The 20,558-nt window shown below is 40.8% G+C and overlaps 1 protein-coding gene across 1 annotated transcript; it reads left to right on the top strand.

Moving 5' to 3' along the window:
* The first annotated feature begins 14,482 nt into the window (after window positions 1-14,482).
* LOC138224506 (allatostatin-A receptor-like) lies at window positions 14,483-17,995 on the top strand. Its single transcript, XM_069182288.1, has 2 exons — window positions 14,483-14,522; window positions 17,078-17,995. Exons 1-2 carry the CDS (start codon window positions 14,483-14,485, stop codon window positions 17,944-17,946), a joined length of 909 nt encoding a protein of 302 aa, XP_069038389.1. The 3' UTR covers window positions 17,947-17,995.
* Window positions 17,996-20,558: the final 2,563 nt, after the last annotated feature.

Genomic DNA, 20,558 nt, shown 5'->3' with positions numbered 1-20,558 from the left:
TTTTTATGTAACACATTGTAAAAAAAAAACCGGCTCAGTTATTTTTATTTATTTTTTCGTATACCTCGTCTTAAAATGTGTAAGTTCTGCTTTGAATATCAAATAAACCGAAGGCACTCTCGCTCAGTCAAGGGCATGAACACTCACCGTTTACTTTCTATATAGGGTGGGATATCAAATTAGAAAAAAAATGCACAATTCAAAAGAAATGAGCAAGGTGTTCAACGCGTTTATGAAATGAAAACATTTCACACATTTAAGCTCAGTTGAATTAAACCAGTAGGGAAGGGGAGGTCATCTGTGTTATTGGAGAGCAAGGTGATATAATCTAACAGCAAAAATATTGTTTCCAAACCAATCTTCCTTTATCATCACTTGAGAAAGAAACAGTAGTTTCAGGTCAGAGTGCGTCTGATCGCCACCTTCTGAAAGAATCTTGCGGAAGAGGAATGGTTAATTCCGGCTGGCAAAACTGCTAAATTAAGAAATGCTCATCATTAAACTCGACACGAAATAATCAGGATATAAAGTGAAGCTTAAATTGTTACATGAAAGATCTAAAACTCTTTCTCTGTGTGTATTTTCCAGGATTGGTCCAGAGTCCAAAACAAGCCGTAAACATATTGAAGAAATACCGACTATAACGAAGGGAAACTGAAAATATCAGGACTTAGAACAAGGAAAAAACATCCATTCAATGAAAGGTAATATCCTTATTTTCATGTATTCAAATTCTCACGGCTATATTTCAGACATGTCATTGTGGTTAGCATTGGCGACTGTTACGTTTACAACAGTTAAAAACAGTTTACTGTTTTGTTATTTCTATTTTATTTCTATTTTAAAACTGATGTTATAAAAAGTAAACGTGGAAAGCAAAGAAACGATTGCGTCATTTATAAGATGGATTTCTGGAGTCGGATTTTATTTCTGTGCTTACAGTGTCTACTGAAAAGCGAAATCAGAAAAAAAGCATACCAGTGAAACAAAGGCTCTTTAAATAACTGCAATAGGTACATTTAACATTTAGACAGTACAATATACAGTATTTTTCTTTTGAATAACACATTATTTTTACCTTTGCTGTCTCTTGTTGTTCAGTTTTATTCATTTATTATTTTCTGTCCAGGTTTTGTGGAGATTTAATCCTTTCACAATATCAGTGCTCTTGCAAGCAATGCTTAAACTGCACGAAATTTAAGAGGTAAAAATAAGAACTAGGATGCAATGATATTAATCAGTCTGATCTATGTAACACAGTATACAGTATAGAAAGTGGTTTTAAATGTATTGCTTCACATCCAGTTGTAGTGTGCTCTCATGAGGCACCAGTTCTGTAGGGGTTTGGGCATTTACTGGGACAATTATTAATTGTGGCAGTAAATCACGAAATTGATTCTTTTAATGGCCTTAGAATCCAACCATGCGATATAACTCAAACAACGCACACACACAGGTACTAATACACGAGGATACATTTATTAATACAGAGAATATGCATGTAACCTAACAGATCTTATTGTGAGGGTCATCAGAATACAAAGATATATATTCATTCAGTTATGAAGAGTTACACATATCAAGAGGACATACGTTCGGTATATCATTCATTTAGACTGTTTTGTAATTGAACTCGGTTACAACTTTTACATTAGATACTCAAAACAAGTACATAACTCTTAGGAATTAAATTAATATCAACTGGTTGGGATAACAATTGAATTCTTGAGCAGTAATGCAGTGTATTTGAATACTCATCCAATCTCTGGGGATTCAGATCTCCTGCAGACACAAGCAAAGAAACAGCTGCAGGCTTGTTGCTGTCCAATTCGCGCTCTCTGGCTCCGTGCCAGGCTGTGCTGTGCGGCTTGCGACTGTGCGCTGCTGATGCTCTCTGAAGACTCGTTAGTTAGTGTTGGCTATAACTAGCGAAGTTTGTGCACAGGAGAAATGATGACTGTGGGTCCCGGCAGGTCAGGAAGAGGACCTTTTCGTTCCTAATTAAGCACCAGTTCTGAATAGTGATTCAGCTGTCCACAGTTCCGACCTGTTCACGAGGCTTGCTGCTGGTGCTAACCTCGGGTGGATCCTTTGGTTACACTGGCAACCTCCGTTCTCGACTCTTGGAACAAAGGAAAAGTTTTGGCACTCGGACGCACTGGCCGTTACGTGGTGGTCCGGGCTGAGTCTCAGGATGGTCAGGAGGCGCGTTGCAAGAATGTCCTGCGCTTGGGAGCCTTTCTGCTCCTGGGCCGTCCTGCCCTGGAATTCTTTAGAATAGTCTCGCACCCCTGGAATTCTCCCTAGAGATTCTCCTACTCCAGGCTCTCTGTGTTGCCTGTTTTTACCTGGAGGAACTTGAGCTCGTTCATTGGCTGAAAGTTTCGTGGGCATCAGAGACCCACATGGGTTACTCAGCCCTACCAGTCCCTGATTGGTTGATCAAGGTGAGATACAGTATGAGTCACTTACTCCTGACACTTAGGAATGCAGTCCAGATGTCCATCTGGCACTCCCTAGACAGCTAGGCGCCAATGGATGACCACTGATCATGATAGCCAGGCTTAGCTAAGTGCATCCCCATTTGGGAGCTGTCCCTTATCAAAAGAAACCTTAAATCAGCCTGCATGAATAGTTTCTCTGTGGCTGCACCACAGAGATGAAGAGAGAGATGGGGCCTCATTTGAGAAAGCACAGCAACACTTAATTCTGTCTTATTAACAAGCATTGCCGCTACATATCCCCCCTTTTTGAAGGTCAAGAGGTCCTGAGGCGTTGTAACCTTCAAATCCGGCAGCCGGCAGAGGAATCCTACGCCGTTGGGCTCCTGAGCAAGGCCTTTAACCCCAACTGCTCCAGGGGCACCGTACAATGGCTGACCCTGTGCTCTGACCCCAAGCTTCTCTCCCTGTCTGTGTGTCTCATGGAGAGCAAGCTGGGGTATGCGAAAAGACAAATTCCTAATGCAAGAGATTTTAAAGAGTTAATAAAGTGATGTTAATCTTTAAAATTAATGATATTGGTACTACTATACTACTATATGGAGCTGAATGCTTGGCAGTTGGAAAGAGGGAAGAGAACTTGATGAGAAGAACTGAAATGAGGATGTTGAGATGGATTCTGCAGATTTCAATGAAGGATAAGATCAGAAATGAAGAAATCCGTAGACGATGTAGGGTGGTGGATGTGGTTGAGAAGATGCGAGAGGCGAGGTTACGGTGGTATGGACATATCATGAGGAGGGACGTTGAGGAAGTAACAAAGAGGGTAATGGAATTTGAGGTGGAAGGTAACAGAGGAAGAGGCAGGCCTAGAAAGAGATGGATAGATTGTGTGAGAAAAGATATGGAGGTATGTGAAGTGAATGAGGAAGATGTGCTCGACAGAGACAAGTGGAGAAGAGCAACCAAAGCAGCTGACCCCAGGACAGTCTGGGACTAAGGCTGTGAAAAAGAAGAAGAAGAAGATTTGTTGCTTAGCTTCAGTGGGTTGCCAGTTGTGAGTTTCAGAGTGATCTGGCTGCTGGCCACATGAGCAGGCCTCACACACTAACCTGTGGCCAGCATGTTCTCCAGCTGTTCTGCGAACTCAAAGTGCACCTGGAATTTCCTTAGCTCCGAGAAAAGCGCTACACAGGTGTAAGGATTTATTTTTTATTTTAGATAAACATTTTTTGGAAGTAAGCGTCTTTGGAAAAAGTCTTCATTCATGTTATTACTATGGATTTAGGACACATGTAGCCTCAGATCTTGAGCTTATCGACAGCAGACAGCTTCACCCTCACCTCACAGCTCACACTGTCCGCTCTGTGTGTTTCACTGGGTGATCCGGCGCGGGGATTTACAAAGCAGGATTAATAAAATCATTCTTTATTCTAGAGATGACATGGCGTCTTCGAGAAATCTATCAACTATACACAAATGTTGCTGTTCTTTATGATGTTCTTCACAGTGGTTATATTATATAGAAACATATTGAAGAATCAACAAATAACATTACATTGATATAATTGATGTTTCTTATAGTGTGGTATAAATGATAAATCTCAACATTTACACTATTAGCTTAAAAAATATTCGTCAAGTATTTGAAGAAACCCACTGACTCAGGAATAAATTAGGTTTCTAATGTGAAGTTGAGAATACCCACAAACTTTGGTCACCATATCTCATTTCTTATTTTTTTCCTGTGACAGAACTCAAGCATGATGTTTCTGTATGATATCGACAAAAGAAACTTGGATGTTGACCAAGTCGCAAATATTAAAGGTAGTAGTTCCGGTGGGTAGCTGCGTCAGCATGAGTAGGCTGCAAAGGAACAATTAATAGGTTTATTCCATGCTGAAAAAAGAAGAAAAAGTGTTTTCTTTCTTCTTTTTTTCAGCATGGAATAAACCTATTACTTGTTCCATTATTAAAGGTAGTATTAGATCACATTTTCATAGTTCTAAGGTTTTAGGCTTCGCGCCTATATTACATTAATGTTAAGATTCTTAAAAAAGCGAATGTTACAGAGGAGACGTAACGGTAAAATTCAATTAATACATTTGATTTAGGCAGATAAGAGTGATCTATTCACAGCACAGTGTTAAGACTTGCATTCCATCTAGTGTTCAGACATGGTAGTGCGATCGACTGCTCAACTAACTGAATTATTAACGCTTTTGTCGTGTGAAACAAAATGAAGTAACATCCGCTGTATGAGAAACACTCAAAGAGGGCTTTTCAACTATTTCACGAACACGACAAAGGATTCCTGCAGTGCATACCTGACTCTGAAATAATATGCAAAGGAACCAGTAAAGGCTTATTCCATTGCTGAAAAGAGAAGAAAAGAAACAAAGTTCCTTTGCAGACTTAACGTGCTGAGGCAGTTTCCTACTTGAACTACTCCTATGTGAAATAATATGTTTACCATCTGGATTATACTAGATTAACGTTTTACTCGACCGTCTTCGAAAGCACTTTTGAAATCGTCTACTTCCGTGCTTCCTGTGAAACTTATTAGTTTATCGTGCTCGCATAAAAATAACACTGATCTATCTACTTTAAAATTAAGAGTTGTGTAACGCTTACGGCCGACAAGCAGTGTGTGTAAGAGCCGGCGTACCAGAGCGGGTGACGTCACCGCCCTTCCCTGTGATAGCAGGACCACAGCTACTGGGCTGTGGAGAGATCTCTCTTAAGCTCACGGGGCTAGGTTGCTGCAGAGAGACGCGGAAGTCCCGGGTTCGAGCCTCCAGTCGGGATGGGGCCGACCAGATGCGGCAAGGGCGCCCGCCTGAGCCCCAGTTGCGTTACAGTTGATTAAGAGTTTAACTTATTCTACCGGCCTCAACAGGAGACTACGTGATTTTGAAGCTCGGGTCTAAAAGTCTCTCTATGAAATCCGAGAATGTGACATTTGATACTAATCTTGTTGTCCCTTCGGTTCGTCTATCGAATTTTCCCTTTGTTGTGCGATATGTGAGGGCTGTAAGCGAATACCATTGCTTGAAAAACTTTTTAAAAAATTATTTAATAACGAGACTGGACATTTACTGATTTTTCGTCGACTGTCGACTAAGAAGCCTGTGCTCACCTGTAAATCAATTAAAAGCTGTACGTTAAAACGTATGTAAAAGTAAAATATATTCTGTCTGGAAATCCTGTTATCTTTCCCTAAAAAATACGATCTGCTGAATGATTCTAAAAGGGCAAGTTAATTATCTACGGGAGACCCGAAGCCCCTGTTGGGCTGTGATCTTGTAAACACGAGACGTCTCCGCTGATGTGCTCACCTATTAAAACATAAAGGCAAAATCCCCAGATACTCATTTTACAGCACAATGATTTCTCTGAACCTCACTGTGCCGTTAGCGGTGAACTTCAGTGACGCTGCAGATTATTTCATTTTTATAACCAATCTACTAATTGCTACCAGCTCGTGGCTGGCTCGGTTGTGTTGGGTATTCTTTGCAAAAAGTCACTAAGAACACAAAATCGCTTTATTTTCATGCTGAACACCAGCATAAGCGACACACTGACTGGGGTAGGTGGTTACTACATCGGACTGTTTGATGTGCAGGAGAGCTATCCGTCCAAGAATGGCTATCGCTATTGGGGCCCATTGCTACTGGGAGTCAATATTCTGACCATCATGTTTGCACAGGTGGACCGATTCCTTGCTGTAGTTTATCCTTATTCTTACAATCGGTACGTAACCAGGACTGTAGTTATCGAAGTTTGCATTTTCTGTTGGTTTTACACTTACTTTATCTTAATGGTTCAAAATCTTACTACTATCGAAATGGCAGCAAAAATGAACGCTTATGCAATTCTGATTTTCCAAGTGATGATAATCACAAAAGTGCTGTTGAATGTGAAACTGTACCTCATCGCTAAATACCAGACCCGCCGAGTCCAAAGAGAGACAGCAAGAAAGAGTCCCTGAGACTCATCATCGTGGTGGTAGTCTGCTTCCTGGCGCTCTGGACTCCTGACTTTTACTACATTATCATGGTTCAAGTGACCAGGACACGATACATGTTTAACAACAACGCCAGCGACCCTCTGAGCATGATGATAAGATTCACTGCAACTAGTACCCCCGGACTGTACATCTGGGGGAGCCCCGCTCTCAGGGAGGCTGTGCTGAAGACGGGGGAGAGTCTGTCCTCTACTGAGAAATCAGTCAGCTATTTGATTGCTATGCATGCAGTTAATAACAGGGCCAGTTGTTCAAACAACAAAGATTATGAGCTATTCTCTGTACTGTATTAAAATCGCTTTCCTTTCCCGCACCGCTCTGCTCCCTGTAACCCCACTCTATTGTGTTTCCAGGTGAGCTGTGAACTGCTTACTGGATCACTGGATCACTTAGTTTGACTAACAAACCGCTTTTACTGTTTTAGGTCTCTTAAAGGACACTATAAGCGAGTTTAAGGAATATGATACCTGGTTACAGAACTTCAGGGCACCCTGACGTACAGCAGGCCCGGTTTCTAGAGGCGCGGTGCGATCATTTGCTAAATCAACATTTTTGTTAAATAAGAGCAATAAACCATCGCATAATATATATTTTTGAAATATACAAAATGTATTTACTCGCTTATTTTTATTCTTTATTTTTGCATCTTCATATTCTTAAAATGAAGATTTTCTGCTGGGAATATCATCCTTAACTGAAGGGACTCTCCCTCAATCCCCCTAATGAAGAGAATGAACATTTCACCGTTTGCATTTCAATTAGGGCTATATGTTAAATTACAAGGAAAATTGTCAATTCAGAAGAGATGAGCAAGCTCTTCAACACAAAAATAAACGTTCCCAGTTCAGAAGGAGGGGTTCTTAGAAAGCGAGAGGATATAATCTAATAGTTAATAAAATTGATTCCAAACACAACCTCTTTATCATCACTTGAGAAAAAAAAACAGTAGATGCAGAATTTCGGAGTGTGCCCGATCGTCGCATTTCTGAAAGATAGTCTTACGGAAGCGGAACGATTAATTCCCGCTTGCAAACCGCCGTTGAATTAATTGCTCATTCTCAAAGCCGACACCAAATAATAAAGATATAAGCTTAAGTTTAAATAGTCACATAAATATCTAAAACGCTTTTTCTGTGTGTATTTTCCAGGATCGGCCCAGAGTTCAAAACAAGCTTAAAACACGAAGAAATACCGAGTATAACGAAGGGGAACTGAAAATATCTGGATTTAACACACCCCAGGAGAAAACATCCACCGCATGAACTTTAAATATGCTGATTTTAATTCATTCAGTTTGCATCGTCTATAACATTTAAGATATCTAATTTTCGTTAGAGTTGCCGACTACAAAACACAGAAAATGTATTCATTTTGATTTCCCTTTTCAGAAGGATATTTTAAAAGTGAAGTTAGAAAGTGAAGAACTATGTCATTAATCAGCTGGATGTTTGGAGTATGTTTTTATTTCGGTTCTTACTATTTTACTGAATGGCTAAATCATAAAAATGTTGATACCAGTGAAAGAAAAGCCTTTTAAATAACAGGAATTAGTAACACTTACGAAGCATTCAGGCCGTAAATTGATCTTTCTTCTTAATTCTTTCTTATTTGTTCCTTTGCTACCTCTTGCTCTTCAGTTCAATTGATTGTTTTCTATTGGGAATTTGGTACGATCTCATAATTTCACGATATCAGAGCCTCGCCTGTGAGCCAGTCATGCAAGCAACACTAAAACTGCATGACCTTAAAGAGGCAAAACAGAACTAGGACGCAATTTTTTTCCCAGCCTGATCTATGGATATTTATATAGACAAAGCGTCATTTCACATCCAGTTATCAAATGTAGGAATGCAAAGAACAGAGGTAAATTTTCGCTTCGGACGTAGTATTCTTACGGGTATTCTTTGTAGAAAAGAAAGCTGGATACAAATGTAAAAATGTCAAATATGTGTCACTTAGAATTTATAATATATTCCTTCAGGTTTCATCCGATCATCATCCGTTTTTGTCAGCACTGTTATTGATTTTATTGTACACATATAATAATAATTCACTGTATTTTATATAGCACCTTTAAAGGTGGCTTCTCAAAGCACTTTACAGAATGACAACAAAAATAAAAAGAACACACAAGATAAAACAATTAAAATATACAGAGGAGACCGTAGATGGTGGTACTAAGTATAATAGGAGCAGAGGGGTGAAGAATGGAACCAGTTAAATAAAGGCTCTTCTAAAGAAGAAAGTTTTGAGTCTGGATTTGAAGCAGTTTAGAGAAGGTCACAGGGCACAACAGGTGAAGGCCCTGTCAACCATTGAATACAGATGGGCTTGGGGGACAGTTAGGAGACCAGAGTTAGAAGAGCGAAGGTTACAAGGTGGGGAGTAGGGAAATAATAGTTCAGACAGGTACTCAGGTGCCAAGCCATGCAGAGCCTTATAAGGTGATGAGGATTTTGAAGTCGACACAAAATCTGACAGGAAACCAGTGCAAGGACGCCAGGATAGGAGTAATGTGATCACTATACTATATGTGGTATAGGATTTCCATGTTAATCAGACTGTATGTATGGTTTAATTCACCTTTATGTAGTACTATAATAGATTAATAATTTAAATTATATGTAAAAGTTAAAGTATTTGAATGTTAGTTTCATCTTTTCGTGCACTTGGTACACCAAGTTAAAATAATTGAAATTTTAAGATACATTTTAAAAAGAATATAATATAAACAGCTGTCCATCGCTCACAAAACACACTATTGTTAATTTCCAAATTCTGAGTGTTTGTAAAATGTTTCAAATAAGGTTAAATGTAAGTTTACACTCGAGAACGCGAATATAAATGAGAAGTTGCGTTGGCATGTCCTGGTCCCTATTACTGTTGAAATACTTTGAATCTTACGGAGACCTGCGTCACATCTGAGCCTCAAAGGAACATTTAAGTCCTTCCAATCTCAATTAATCCTATTAATTTCAGGCCACTCCAGGACTCACTGGTAGGCGGGCTTCCGGGATCCTGGAATGGTGAGAGCGTCTGGCTTTTGTAGGGAGGGGCTGGAACATGAGGCAGGTGCAAAAAAACGAGAAAAACAAGAAATCCTTAAGAGGAGGGGCTTATGACCGTGACACTTGGGGGAAAAGTGATTTTCCTTTCCATTCACAGTCAGCTTAAGAGATTTTCTTTCACTCCAGGCTTGTTATTAGGCAAATATATAATAGTATTTTCACAAAAGCCAACAGTATTTTCATGTCTATTTCGGTTCCTCTCTATCAGTTAGTTTGTGTCATGTGCATTAAGACCAAATTCACAGCAAGACGTAATTGCTGATTAACACTTCATTTCTTGTAATTGTAATACTTAGGTAAACCTGAAACTCAGAACTGCGTGTTAACTACGCGCAGACAATGGTTGTGTGGGACTTTTGCTCAGGACATGCAAATAATTGTAATACTGGCGTAAACCTACAATCTAGAATCGCTCATTTACTACAGACAATACGAAATCTGTACAGGCAATGACACCAGCACAAACTAAGGAATGAGACCGGTTCGGTTTTCCTGCAACGTTATCGAGAGGCTGAGTGACGTAACGGGCTGTAAAAAAACAAGGAGCTATTTCTCGGAAACGAAAGCAGCACAAACGCAATTTTCAGTGGCACAAACACAGCACTGACGATTGCGGTCGGATTCGTCGCGTGTACTGAAGGCGACCAGCTTCAGGGAGCCATTCGAGCACGTTGTTAAGTTTTATCTTCCCATCTAGTGTTCAGCCATGACTGTGCAGCTGGATCGACGGCTCGATTGACTGGATAATACTTTTCCATACCAAACAAATTGAAGTAACTTGCGCTGTATGAGAAACACTAACACACTAGAAAGGACTCCTGCTGACACTGAACTACTGATATCGTTTCCATCAGAATTATACGAGTAACGTTTTAGTAACTCAATAATCTTCTGTTATGCCATTACTATAGAAGTGGGCCGCTCATGTGCTCCCTGTGAAATGGGAGTGGTCTTAAACGTTATCCTGCTAGAAAACACTGTATTATCTATGTCGATATTACTTTAAGGATTTATGACAGGAGTGTAGCAGATGGAAGCTCAAGGGCGAAACTCATTCTATCCGCCTCTGAGATTTTGGAGACCAGAGTGAACACCACTCTGCTAAAACCTTGAATGTGCCATTTACTGTAAATCTCGATTTCCCAACCTCCACCCATCCCTCAAATATATGGTTAACATATCATTCGCTACTCTTTCTGGACAAGAACCTATCCATTAACCATCCCCGACTCTCTGCTTCGGTCTATTACGAACCCACAGATTCACACAGCTATCTTCTGTACAGCTCTTTTCACCCCACTCACACTAAAAACTCTCTCCCTTTTTCACAGTGCCTTCAGCTACAACGACTCTGCAGTGATGACACTCAAGCACTCTTTTTCCATCAGCAGAGGCTACCCCACCCATGTTACTGACAGGGTCCTCAACCGAGCCAAAAACAGCCCTCGAACTATCAACCCGATCAGGAACTCCCGGCCTAACAACCGCATTCCTTTGGTGCTTCCCTTCCACCCCAAACACTTCCTATCCCCAGGACTATTAATGACAACTTTCCATCCTACAGGATGATCTCTCAATTGGGGGGCCTCTTTCCTGACCACCCATCTCATTTCGCCTACCACCTAATCTGCATAACCTTCTTGTTCACAGCTCCCTTGACCGCCCTCAGCAATCATCCACACCAGGCACTTTCCCCTGCAACAGAGCTCGCTGTATCACCTGCAAGTACACATCTAACACAACACTCATTCAAGGCCCCTCAGGACAATTTCAGATCACCCAGATGACATCTTGTACCTTCAGCAAACTCATTTACTGTATCTCTTGCAGTAGAGCCTATAGCTGATCATGAGTAATATTGAACTTCATACATTTAGTTCAGGTGGGTAGCTGCGTCAGCATGCGTAGGCTGCAAAAGAACAAGTAATAGGTTTATTCCATGCTGAAAAAAAGAAGAAAGAGAACACGTTTCGGCCGTGGAGCCTTCTTAAGGTGTCACACCTGAAGAAGGCTCCATTGCCGAAACGTTGTGTTCTCTTCCTTCTTTTTTTCAGCATGGAATAAACCTATTACTTGTTCCCTCATACATTTATACATACATTTTATTTATATACTGTTTTTTAATGTATTTAAAAAACAAATCCTTCCGATATTCACGTTCTGAAACAGAATGTTTCCAGAACAATAAAATATTCATTCCAGCTATTTAAGTGTTGAAATGCTCTATCTCACGACTGACACCTAATAATTTGACTGAATAGGTAATGTTTGAACTGTTACAGAGGAAGAATATTTTTAGATCTGTAATGTGTTTTCCATGTTTTACATTTGTCTGTTCTAGAATTTTTTACTCCAACGCCCTATTTGCTGAAGGTTTGTAAATCCAGATTGAACAAAGTCCAACAGGTACTGAATTCAGCTGCCTGAATCCTGACCAGGCTGTTTGCAAGTGATTGCATTACTCCTGTCCTGGAGTCCTTGCACTGGCTTCCTTTCACGTTTTTGAGTGAACTTCAATATTTCTCATGATCAGCTATAACCCTCTACATGGCTGGGCACCTCAGTACCTATCTGACTTATCTGTCTACTCCCCACCTCGCAGACTTCTTTCATCTGACTGGTCTTCTATATGTCCCCTGTGTACAATCTTGGGCCTTCTCTTACTGTGCACCAAACTTTTTTTACACCTACTGTCACGTTCTTGGACTTGCTACTTATAAACGCATAATATTTATTTATTGTGAAACTTATTCCTTCATATTATGTTTTATACTGTACCCTTTCTGCCTTGTCTTTTCTCACTCCTAATGTATCTAAAAGTTCAGAGTCTCAAAGATTCTTCTGTTACCTCAAAGCACTTTATTGTCTTAATGTAGCAGAGTCCATTTCTGTCAGGGGTGGACAGTGTTAACAAGAAAACATAACCTTGTGAAATACTCAGAATATATGTTTACCAATATCCTTCTCTGTGCTAGAATTGAATACGCTCACAAAGGCACAAAATGTAGAACTGCATTTTCAATGTTATGGGATATGAAAAAATGTTAGAAAGCTTATGAATAACAATAATAATAAGGTAGCATAAGGTCTCTTTAGTATGTGGTTCCACCTTCAGAAGACAAGAGAGACCAGGTGCACTGACTTGGAGCTCCTGAATACAACAGCTATTTACTATCACAAAAAAGCTCACATGTCTCTGGAGCACAGTCCCTGCTGTCTTTTTAGTTGTGAGTGTGTGAAGATATGCATTATTATTAAGATGAATTTACTTATTTATGTCATATCAGGAAGGTGTCATTTTTATCTTGATTACACAGTTAGTGGTTTTCGGCTTTATTCTTCAGGGTTTCTGCCATCAACACATAAAAATGATTTATAATTCATAATGAGAAAAACAGATCTTAAATTAAAACAGGACCTTTCTAAGAAAGCATCACCAAGCAAATATTAACAGAATTGAAAATATTAATGAAATTACAAAATTACTTTTAAAGACCAAACAATGCATATGATGTGCCATATTGTACATAAAAGGACATAAAACATGATTTGAGTCAGATTTGATGAAAAATGTGCTTAGCTGAGTTTTTAAAACTTGTGCCTCGACTAAAAAAGTCAAGAAAACCCCAGACTTAAAGGTGACATAGGGACTCTCCATCATCTGACTGACCACATCGAGCTTTACTGATTCAAATGCAAGCCAAAAGAATCCGTAGAACAAAGGTTCAGGAGGGGTGATGAGAGATGTTCATCTCAATTTCATCTCAGCTGCTCTAACTTGTAATAATTTCTGATGTCATTCCCTATCTTAAAGAAAAGGTATAAAGACCATAAGTCTTTGCCCTTTGCAGTCACCTTCTGCAACCCTTCTCCACACAGTCTCCACCTGTGCAGCTGGCCCTTGGCTGTCCTCAGTCTGTAGGAGCACTGGGCCTGCTTGCTCCATTGCCAAGAGGCTCCCCCACAGCCCAGGGGTTGAGCCACAGCTGACTATGACTAGAAGCTCAAACACACTTCTGTACACTCACTGAATTCTTGGATGTTGTCATTTGTCCTCCAATTAATATATATTCATGATTTATATAACAGGATAAAAGTAGGTATAAAATGAGTGACTTCAACATGCGTTCATCACCCTTAAGGGCTGCATTAGTGCATCTGCAACATCTGATAAAAATGATTTTTTTCCTTAAAGAATGAAGTTTTAATCATCAGCCTTGTACCAGTTGAGGCTTCTATTCTCCCCACAATTGCAGTTGCAAGAGTTTCTTGCACCGATAAGACAGTGAGGAGGAAGGTCACTAAAATACAAAGGTATACAGGGTGCCAGTGGATCCTACAGGGGCTTGAAAGGGAGTGGGTGGGCCAGAATAAAATTCAATACAGTAGCATCCAGGTCTATGATGCTGAAGAAAGGCAAAATTGGGGACAAATTCCATATCAGCAGTGCTGACACAACCATCTCTGAGAAGCCACGGTACAATCTTGGCAAGATGTTTGACAGCAGCCTTAGAGACAGAATATCAATCCAAGCTTTTTTCACAGAGCTGGAAGGCTGGCAGAGATCTGTGGACAGGTCTGGACTTCCAGGGACGTATGAGACCTGGGAATAACAGCATGACATCTTGCCCAGGATCCTGTGGCCACTTCTCATTTGTGAAGTTCCCATCCCAATGATTGGAGCAGTGTCCTTGTCTATGGTCATGGCACAAAGATGATGTTGCTGAAGGTGACACAGGCCAGAGATGAATTTAGAGGTGATGCAGTTCAGATACTCGTGACCCGAAAGTATCCAAGGCCAGGGTAGAAGTGAGCACTGGAAGGAAGTGGAGAGCAGCAGAAGCTGTTTAACAAACCGAGGCTCACCTGCTCCACAACAGGCCGGCTGGGGCAGTGACTAGGAACGAGGGCTGGATTGGGAGGAGACAGCAGGGAGCCTGGACAAGATGGGACCAGACAATGGAAAGGAAGATCACCTAAGTCGTGGAAGGTTGAATCCCACCGGATCAGGTTCTTGATGCAATTTATTATATAAATTATGTTAAAATATTCTTAAAGTATTTCAACCTACTGCCTCAAGGATAAATAAGGTTTTTTTAACTGAAATTTGAAAACATCTGCAAAATGTTTGCACTATTCTTAAATTCATATTTTTCTGTCAGAGGTCACAACCCTGATTTTTCTGTATTATGCAAAAGAAAACTTGGAAACTGACCAAGGTGCAACACGTAAAGACAATTACACTTAATGATTTAGGGCCTCACAACTACAGGAAATTCTTTACAAGGTTCATAAAAAAAATATATATTTGTACAGACGCAACAGTAGTGTATAATTCACCTCATACATTCACCTTGTCCTGATAGTTACTGATTCAGAGGAAACGGTTCAGAACACACTGTTTAGTCTTATGTTCCCATCTAGTGTTCAGACATGGCAGTGGAGCTGGATCGACACAACAGGCTGGCTGGGGCAGTGACTAGGAACGAGGGCTGGATTGGGAGGAGACAGCAGGGAGCCTGGACAAGATGGGACCAGGTATCCCGAAGTTATTTCTGGACCCTTTGAAGACGACACAATCCGGAATAGTGAGGAAACATTGGGGAAAAAAATCATGCAAGAGACGGGAGGGGCGTGTCCTTGGTGTGCAGGTGCCCAGGGGAAGTGAGTCCGGGGCGAACAATCCGAGAAGAAATCCAAACGGGGAATCCAAAACACAGGCATAAGTCCATGGCCAGGCGATCCATCCAGAAGATTAAAAACGGGAACCGGGTCAGGACCGGCGGAGGGAACAGGAACAGGAAGTTTAAAACATAACGGAGCCAGAGGCAGCAGGACCCGGGCACACATGAAACAGGATTCAACGTAGAGCCCCGAATAAAGTCAGTCTGGCTTATAAAGGGGGAACTGAAAAGGGGCGGGAATAAGGAACAGGTGCGGGGAATGAGGCAGAATGAGAAAAGGCTGGAGCGCCCTTAAGAGGAGGAGTAGCGATCGTGACACCAGGCAATTGAAAGGCAGATCACCTGAGTTGTGAAAGGTGGAACCCCACCGGATCACGTTCCTGATCCAATTTATTCTAGAAATTAGGTTATAATATTCTTAACCAAGTATTTCAACCTACCGACTCAAGGATAAATAAGGTTTTTAAACTGAATTTGAAAACATCTGCAAAATGTTTACACTATTCTTAAATTCATATTGTAACGCGACGGGGGTTAGGCGGGCGCCCTTGCCGCATTAGGTCGGCCCCCCACTGTCAGGGGCTCGAACCCGGGACTCCGCAGGGACCCAGCTCGGTGAGCCAAAGAGAGATCTCTCTACAGCCCAGTAGCTGTAGTCCTGCTATCACAGGGAAGAGCGGTGGCGTCACCTGCTCTGGTAAGCCGGCTCTTACACAGTACCTATCGGCCGTAAGCGTTACAATATTTTTCTGTCAGAGGCCATAACCGTGATATTTCTGTATTATGCAAAAGACAACTTGGAAACTGACAAAGGTGCAAAAAGACAACCACACTGAGCGATTTAAGGCCTCACAACTACAGGAAATTCTTAACAAAGTTCACTAAAAAATTCTAAAGATACAGAGGCGGCGGTCCTGTATAATTCACCTCATACATTCACCTTGTCCTGATAGTTACTGATTCAGAGGAAACGGTTCAGAACACACTGTTTAGTCTTATGTTCCCATCTAGTGTTCAGACATGGCAGTGGAGCTGGATCGACAGCTCGACTGGCTGTATTATACATTTTTTTTCCCCATTTGAAACAAAATGAAGTAGCATGCGCTGTATGAGAAACAATCCAAGAAGCCTCACACAAAAAATAGGATTTTATCACGAACACGGAAAGGACTCCAGCTCTGCTGCCGGTGAAATAACAACAGATTTTCCTCCGGGAGTAGACTAGAGTAACGTTTTACTAACTCGGTGATCGTCAAAGGCACCACAGAGGTAACTTCCTTAGAACACAACTTCTCCTGTGTTCTCTGTTAAATTGAGAGTGGTCAATCAGGTTATTCAGCCTACGTAAAACACCCAAAATGATCAGCCTCAAAATAACTGTAATGATTTACTAGACGAGTAAAGCACGTCTAAGGTTAAGGTCTGAACTGATTATAATCCACATTTACAGAACAGCACACAACCTGCATTTATTGACTTTGATTTAATACGTGTGCACACAACAACCTGTTCTTATCACGGTCAATGGGATGCATTTGTACCTTAATAAAAAATACCTGATTTCAGCTCACGTGGGTCAGTAATCATATGTTCGTTTATTAGTAATAATGTAAGAAATCCCTGGTAAAAAAAAAGTGATTCTGGTGGGAATCCACCTCCTAGACTTCCGTAACAAATGCGAACTGCTTCATGTTTTTACCATGTGAAGCTAATTATTCTCGGGAGTTCCTAAACCCCAGATGAGCTGTGAGTTTGTTAATGCGGATAATCTGCTGCTGAGACAGTTTCGCACATTAAAAGTCAAGCGCCGCAAGTCCAGACTCTCACTTTACTGCGCGATGATTGCACTGAACCTGACTGTGCCGTTAGCGGTGGATTTCCTGGAAACTGCAGATTATTTCATTTTTATAACCAGCTTCCTGATCTCTACCAGCTCTGTTCTCGTGGCTGGCTCGGTTGTGTTGGGCATTCTTTGTAAAAAGTCACTTCGAGCTCAAAACAGGTTTATTTTCATGCTGAACACCAGTGTAAGTGACACATTATTTGGGATAGGCGGTTACTACATCGGACTGTTCGATGTTAAGGAGGGCTATCCGTCCAAAAATGGAACCTATTACATAGTGCCTTCGCTACTGGGTGTTAACCTATTAACGATCTTGTTTGCACAGTTGGACCGATTCCTTGCTGTAGTTTATCCTTATGCTTACAGTCGTTATGTAACCAGGACTGTAGTTATAGGAGTTTGCTTATTCTGTTGGTTTTACACTTATTTCTTTTTGACAATACAACACGTAGTTACTATCGAGGTGGCTGCAAAACTAAACGCTTATGGTATTTTGACGATGCAGGCAATAATAATCGCGAAAGTGCTGATGAACGTGAAACTGTACCTCATCGCTAAATACCAGATTGCTCGGGAGCCGCCGGGTCCAGAGAGAGACAGCAAGAAAGAGTCCCTGAGACTCATCATCGTGGTGGTAGTCTGCTTCCTGGCGCTCTGGTGTCCTTACTTTTACTGTACTCTAGTGATTGAAATTACCAAAACCAGATACATGTTCAAGAATAACGCCTACAATCCTTTTAGTTTGATGATAAGGTTCACTTCAACCTGTACCCCCGGACTGTACATCTGGGGGAGCCCCGCTCTCAGGGAGGCTGTGCTGAAGACGGTGTGGGGGAGAGTCTGCCCTGCACTGAGAAAAAGGTACGAACTGTATCAAATCTAAAGGAATGAAGTATATTTGACAGCGCCAGTCGGTAGAATGAAATATCAGACTATGAGAAATGTATTCTCCGTCGTGATCTCTTTCCTCTTATCTCTTAATTGGGTTGAACTTTCTCAGGAGGTGGTGTCGTTGTTCTTGCTCTTGTAAACGACAAAGCATGATTTGACATGACTAATTACTGCTGCTATCTGGCTCTTTTTGTTTCCGTGAAATGTGGCAATATTATTAAAAAATAAACTTTAACACTGCAAGCAATTAATTGTAATTGTACATTAGGACATTTATAAATTGCAAGTTTGGAATGCTCACGGTCACACTAGGAATTTCCTCTATTTTAACCATTTGTCTTAGTTTCATGATTTCTTGGCTGTTGCGTTGTCGTAAGGCGGAGATACCGATAATTAGGTGAAGAAAATAGGTCCGAGTCACCGAGGAAGCTGCGGAATTTAATCGATGATGAATAAAGAGGTGAACTCTGTATAACCTGTAACAGACAGGTAACCACCTCTAATGAACATTTCAGTTATCGTTATCAGCGTCTGAGCCAACATCCGTCAAATGTTTCTGCCTGGAAACCTAATTTTAAAACTGCATGTAGGGAAAATATCTATTTTAGTTTATTTTGTTAATACTTCCCCTGCAATAATTATGTGAGGCCAACGAACGTACAGTAGAAAAAGACTGACGCATTAACCCCAAGTCTGTTCAAACCGGTTGCTAGTAATCGTGCTTTTGGAAGGTCATGTTTTTGCGTATGAAACATGTTGCTGTGTTTAACCTAAAATATGCAACGGATAACGTTTTCCTTCCTTTTATTTCTTTTCATTAAAAGAAATATGGTTTCAAATAAAAACAGGAGGAGTATTTTTGTCCTAATGAAGATGAACTTGAAAGACAAATTAAATATCCTGCCGTCCTTAGGACTTTTGCTGAAGAAACTAATGACAAAAGGTTGTCTCTGATCTGAGGCGGAGTGGTGGCTCTATGGCTCAGGATCTGCGCCTGTGGCTGGAAGTTTGCCGGCTAAAATCCTGCCGCCGGCAGAGGAATCCTACTCTGTTGGGCCCCTGAGCAAGGCCCTTAACCCCACCTGCTCCAGGGGCGCTCCAGCTTCTCTCCCTGTCTGTGTGTCTCATGGAGAGCAAGCTGGGGTCTGTGAAAAGACGAATTCCTAATGCAAGAAATTGTATAGGGCTAATAAAGTGATGTTAGGTTATGTAATGTTAGATAGCAGATCTAACGAAAACTTCCTACTCTGAGAAATCATTAGCATATTAAATAATACCGCAAGCTGCATGCTTTCGCCTGTATCACATGAAAGTGAAAAGTTGTTATGTTCGCTTGCCTTTCGGCACCGTCGGAGTATCTTAATAAAGCATTTTCCCATTTCCTAAGTCTGGGTAGATTTTAAAAAGACACAGACAGAATAATGTTTTTAGATCTTTCCTGTAAATAAATCATTCCGACTGGCAAACTGTTGCTCATTCTCACGACACAGATCTAATGATTAGGCTGTAAGATGAATGTTGAAGTGTTACACCAAAGATCCTAAAATCGATTTCTGTGTGTGTTTTCCAGGATAAGACCAGAGTCCAAAAGAAACGGGAAACATATTGAAGAAATGCTGTGTGTAACGAGGAGCAACTGAAAATATCGTCCGCCTCGCCCTTTAACACACTCGGTGACGGTGTTTTACTCATTTACACAAAAAGAAGCAGAGGGTCTGGGGTATCTCGAGTCAGAAACCGTCTCCACCCAGTTTTCTTTCGGGAGGGGGGAGACAGTGTGAGTATTTGAGATTGTTTTATTGAGACGACTGTTTTTATTAATGTGTCTATGTGAAAGGGGACTCTATGTTGTTTATGGTGAAAAATAAAAAAGTAAAACGTAGGATGTGACTAAAGATATACCAAAGTATAATAGAAAAAATAAGCCTATTTCAATATTTCACTGGGTATACTGATTATTATTAATAATAATTGCTTACGCTTTTTCGGACACTCCACTCAAAGCGCTTTACAGGTAATGGGGATCCCCTCCACCCCAGTGTGCAGCCCCACCTGGATGTCTGGTTTAATAGCATGCACCCGGATTAGTAAGTGTCTGGTGGTGTTTCAGTAGCAGTGCTCCAGCCAGACCGACTCGTGTTCTGTAAACGCTCACACTCACAGAGTTTAAAAGGGAGATTATTTTCACCGCAGATCATAATGAGGGGATCGTTAGTTTAGCAAATTTAGCATATGTCTCGTGATTTGATATGTCACACCGGCACAAATGGACTCTCTTCACTGATTACAAGAGCAGCCAGTTCGTTCTACATTTCATTTTACTTTTCCATATGGTAATATCATACATGTGAGCTCTATTCACGACATTCGCCCAGCTACAGTATTCACACAACTGCTGTTTAGCGTCACAATAAAATGGACATATCTCTAAGTACAGGAACGGCTGTTTTGCTGTTTGATTCATGGATCAGCACTCGCAATAAATTATATACGGTTTTTAATGTATTTTAAAAAAATCCTGTTATTTTAATAAAGCTATTCTGATATTCACGTTCTGAAACAGAACGTTTTCAGAACAATAAAGTATTCATTTCGGCTTTTTAA

Source organism: Lepisosteus oculatus, chromosome 22 (genome assembly GCF_040954835.1).
Source record: "Lepisosteus oculatus isolate fLepOcu1 chromosome 22, fLepOcu1.hap2, whole genome shotgun sequence".
Lineage (NCBI taxonomy): Eukaryota > Metazoa > Chordata > Actinopteri > Semionotiformes > Lepisosteidae > Lepisosteus > Lepisosteus oculatus.
The sequence above is the reverse complement of the archived record's forward strand: the minus strand, read 5'-3'. Positions and strand labels throughout refer to the sequence as shown.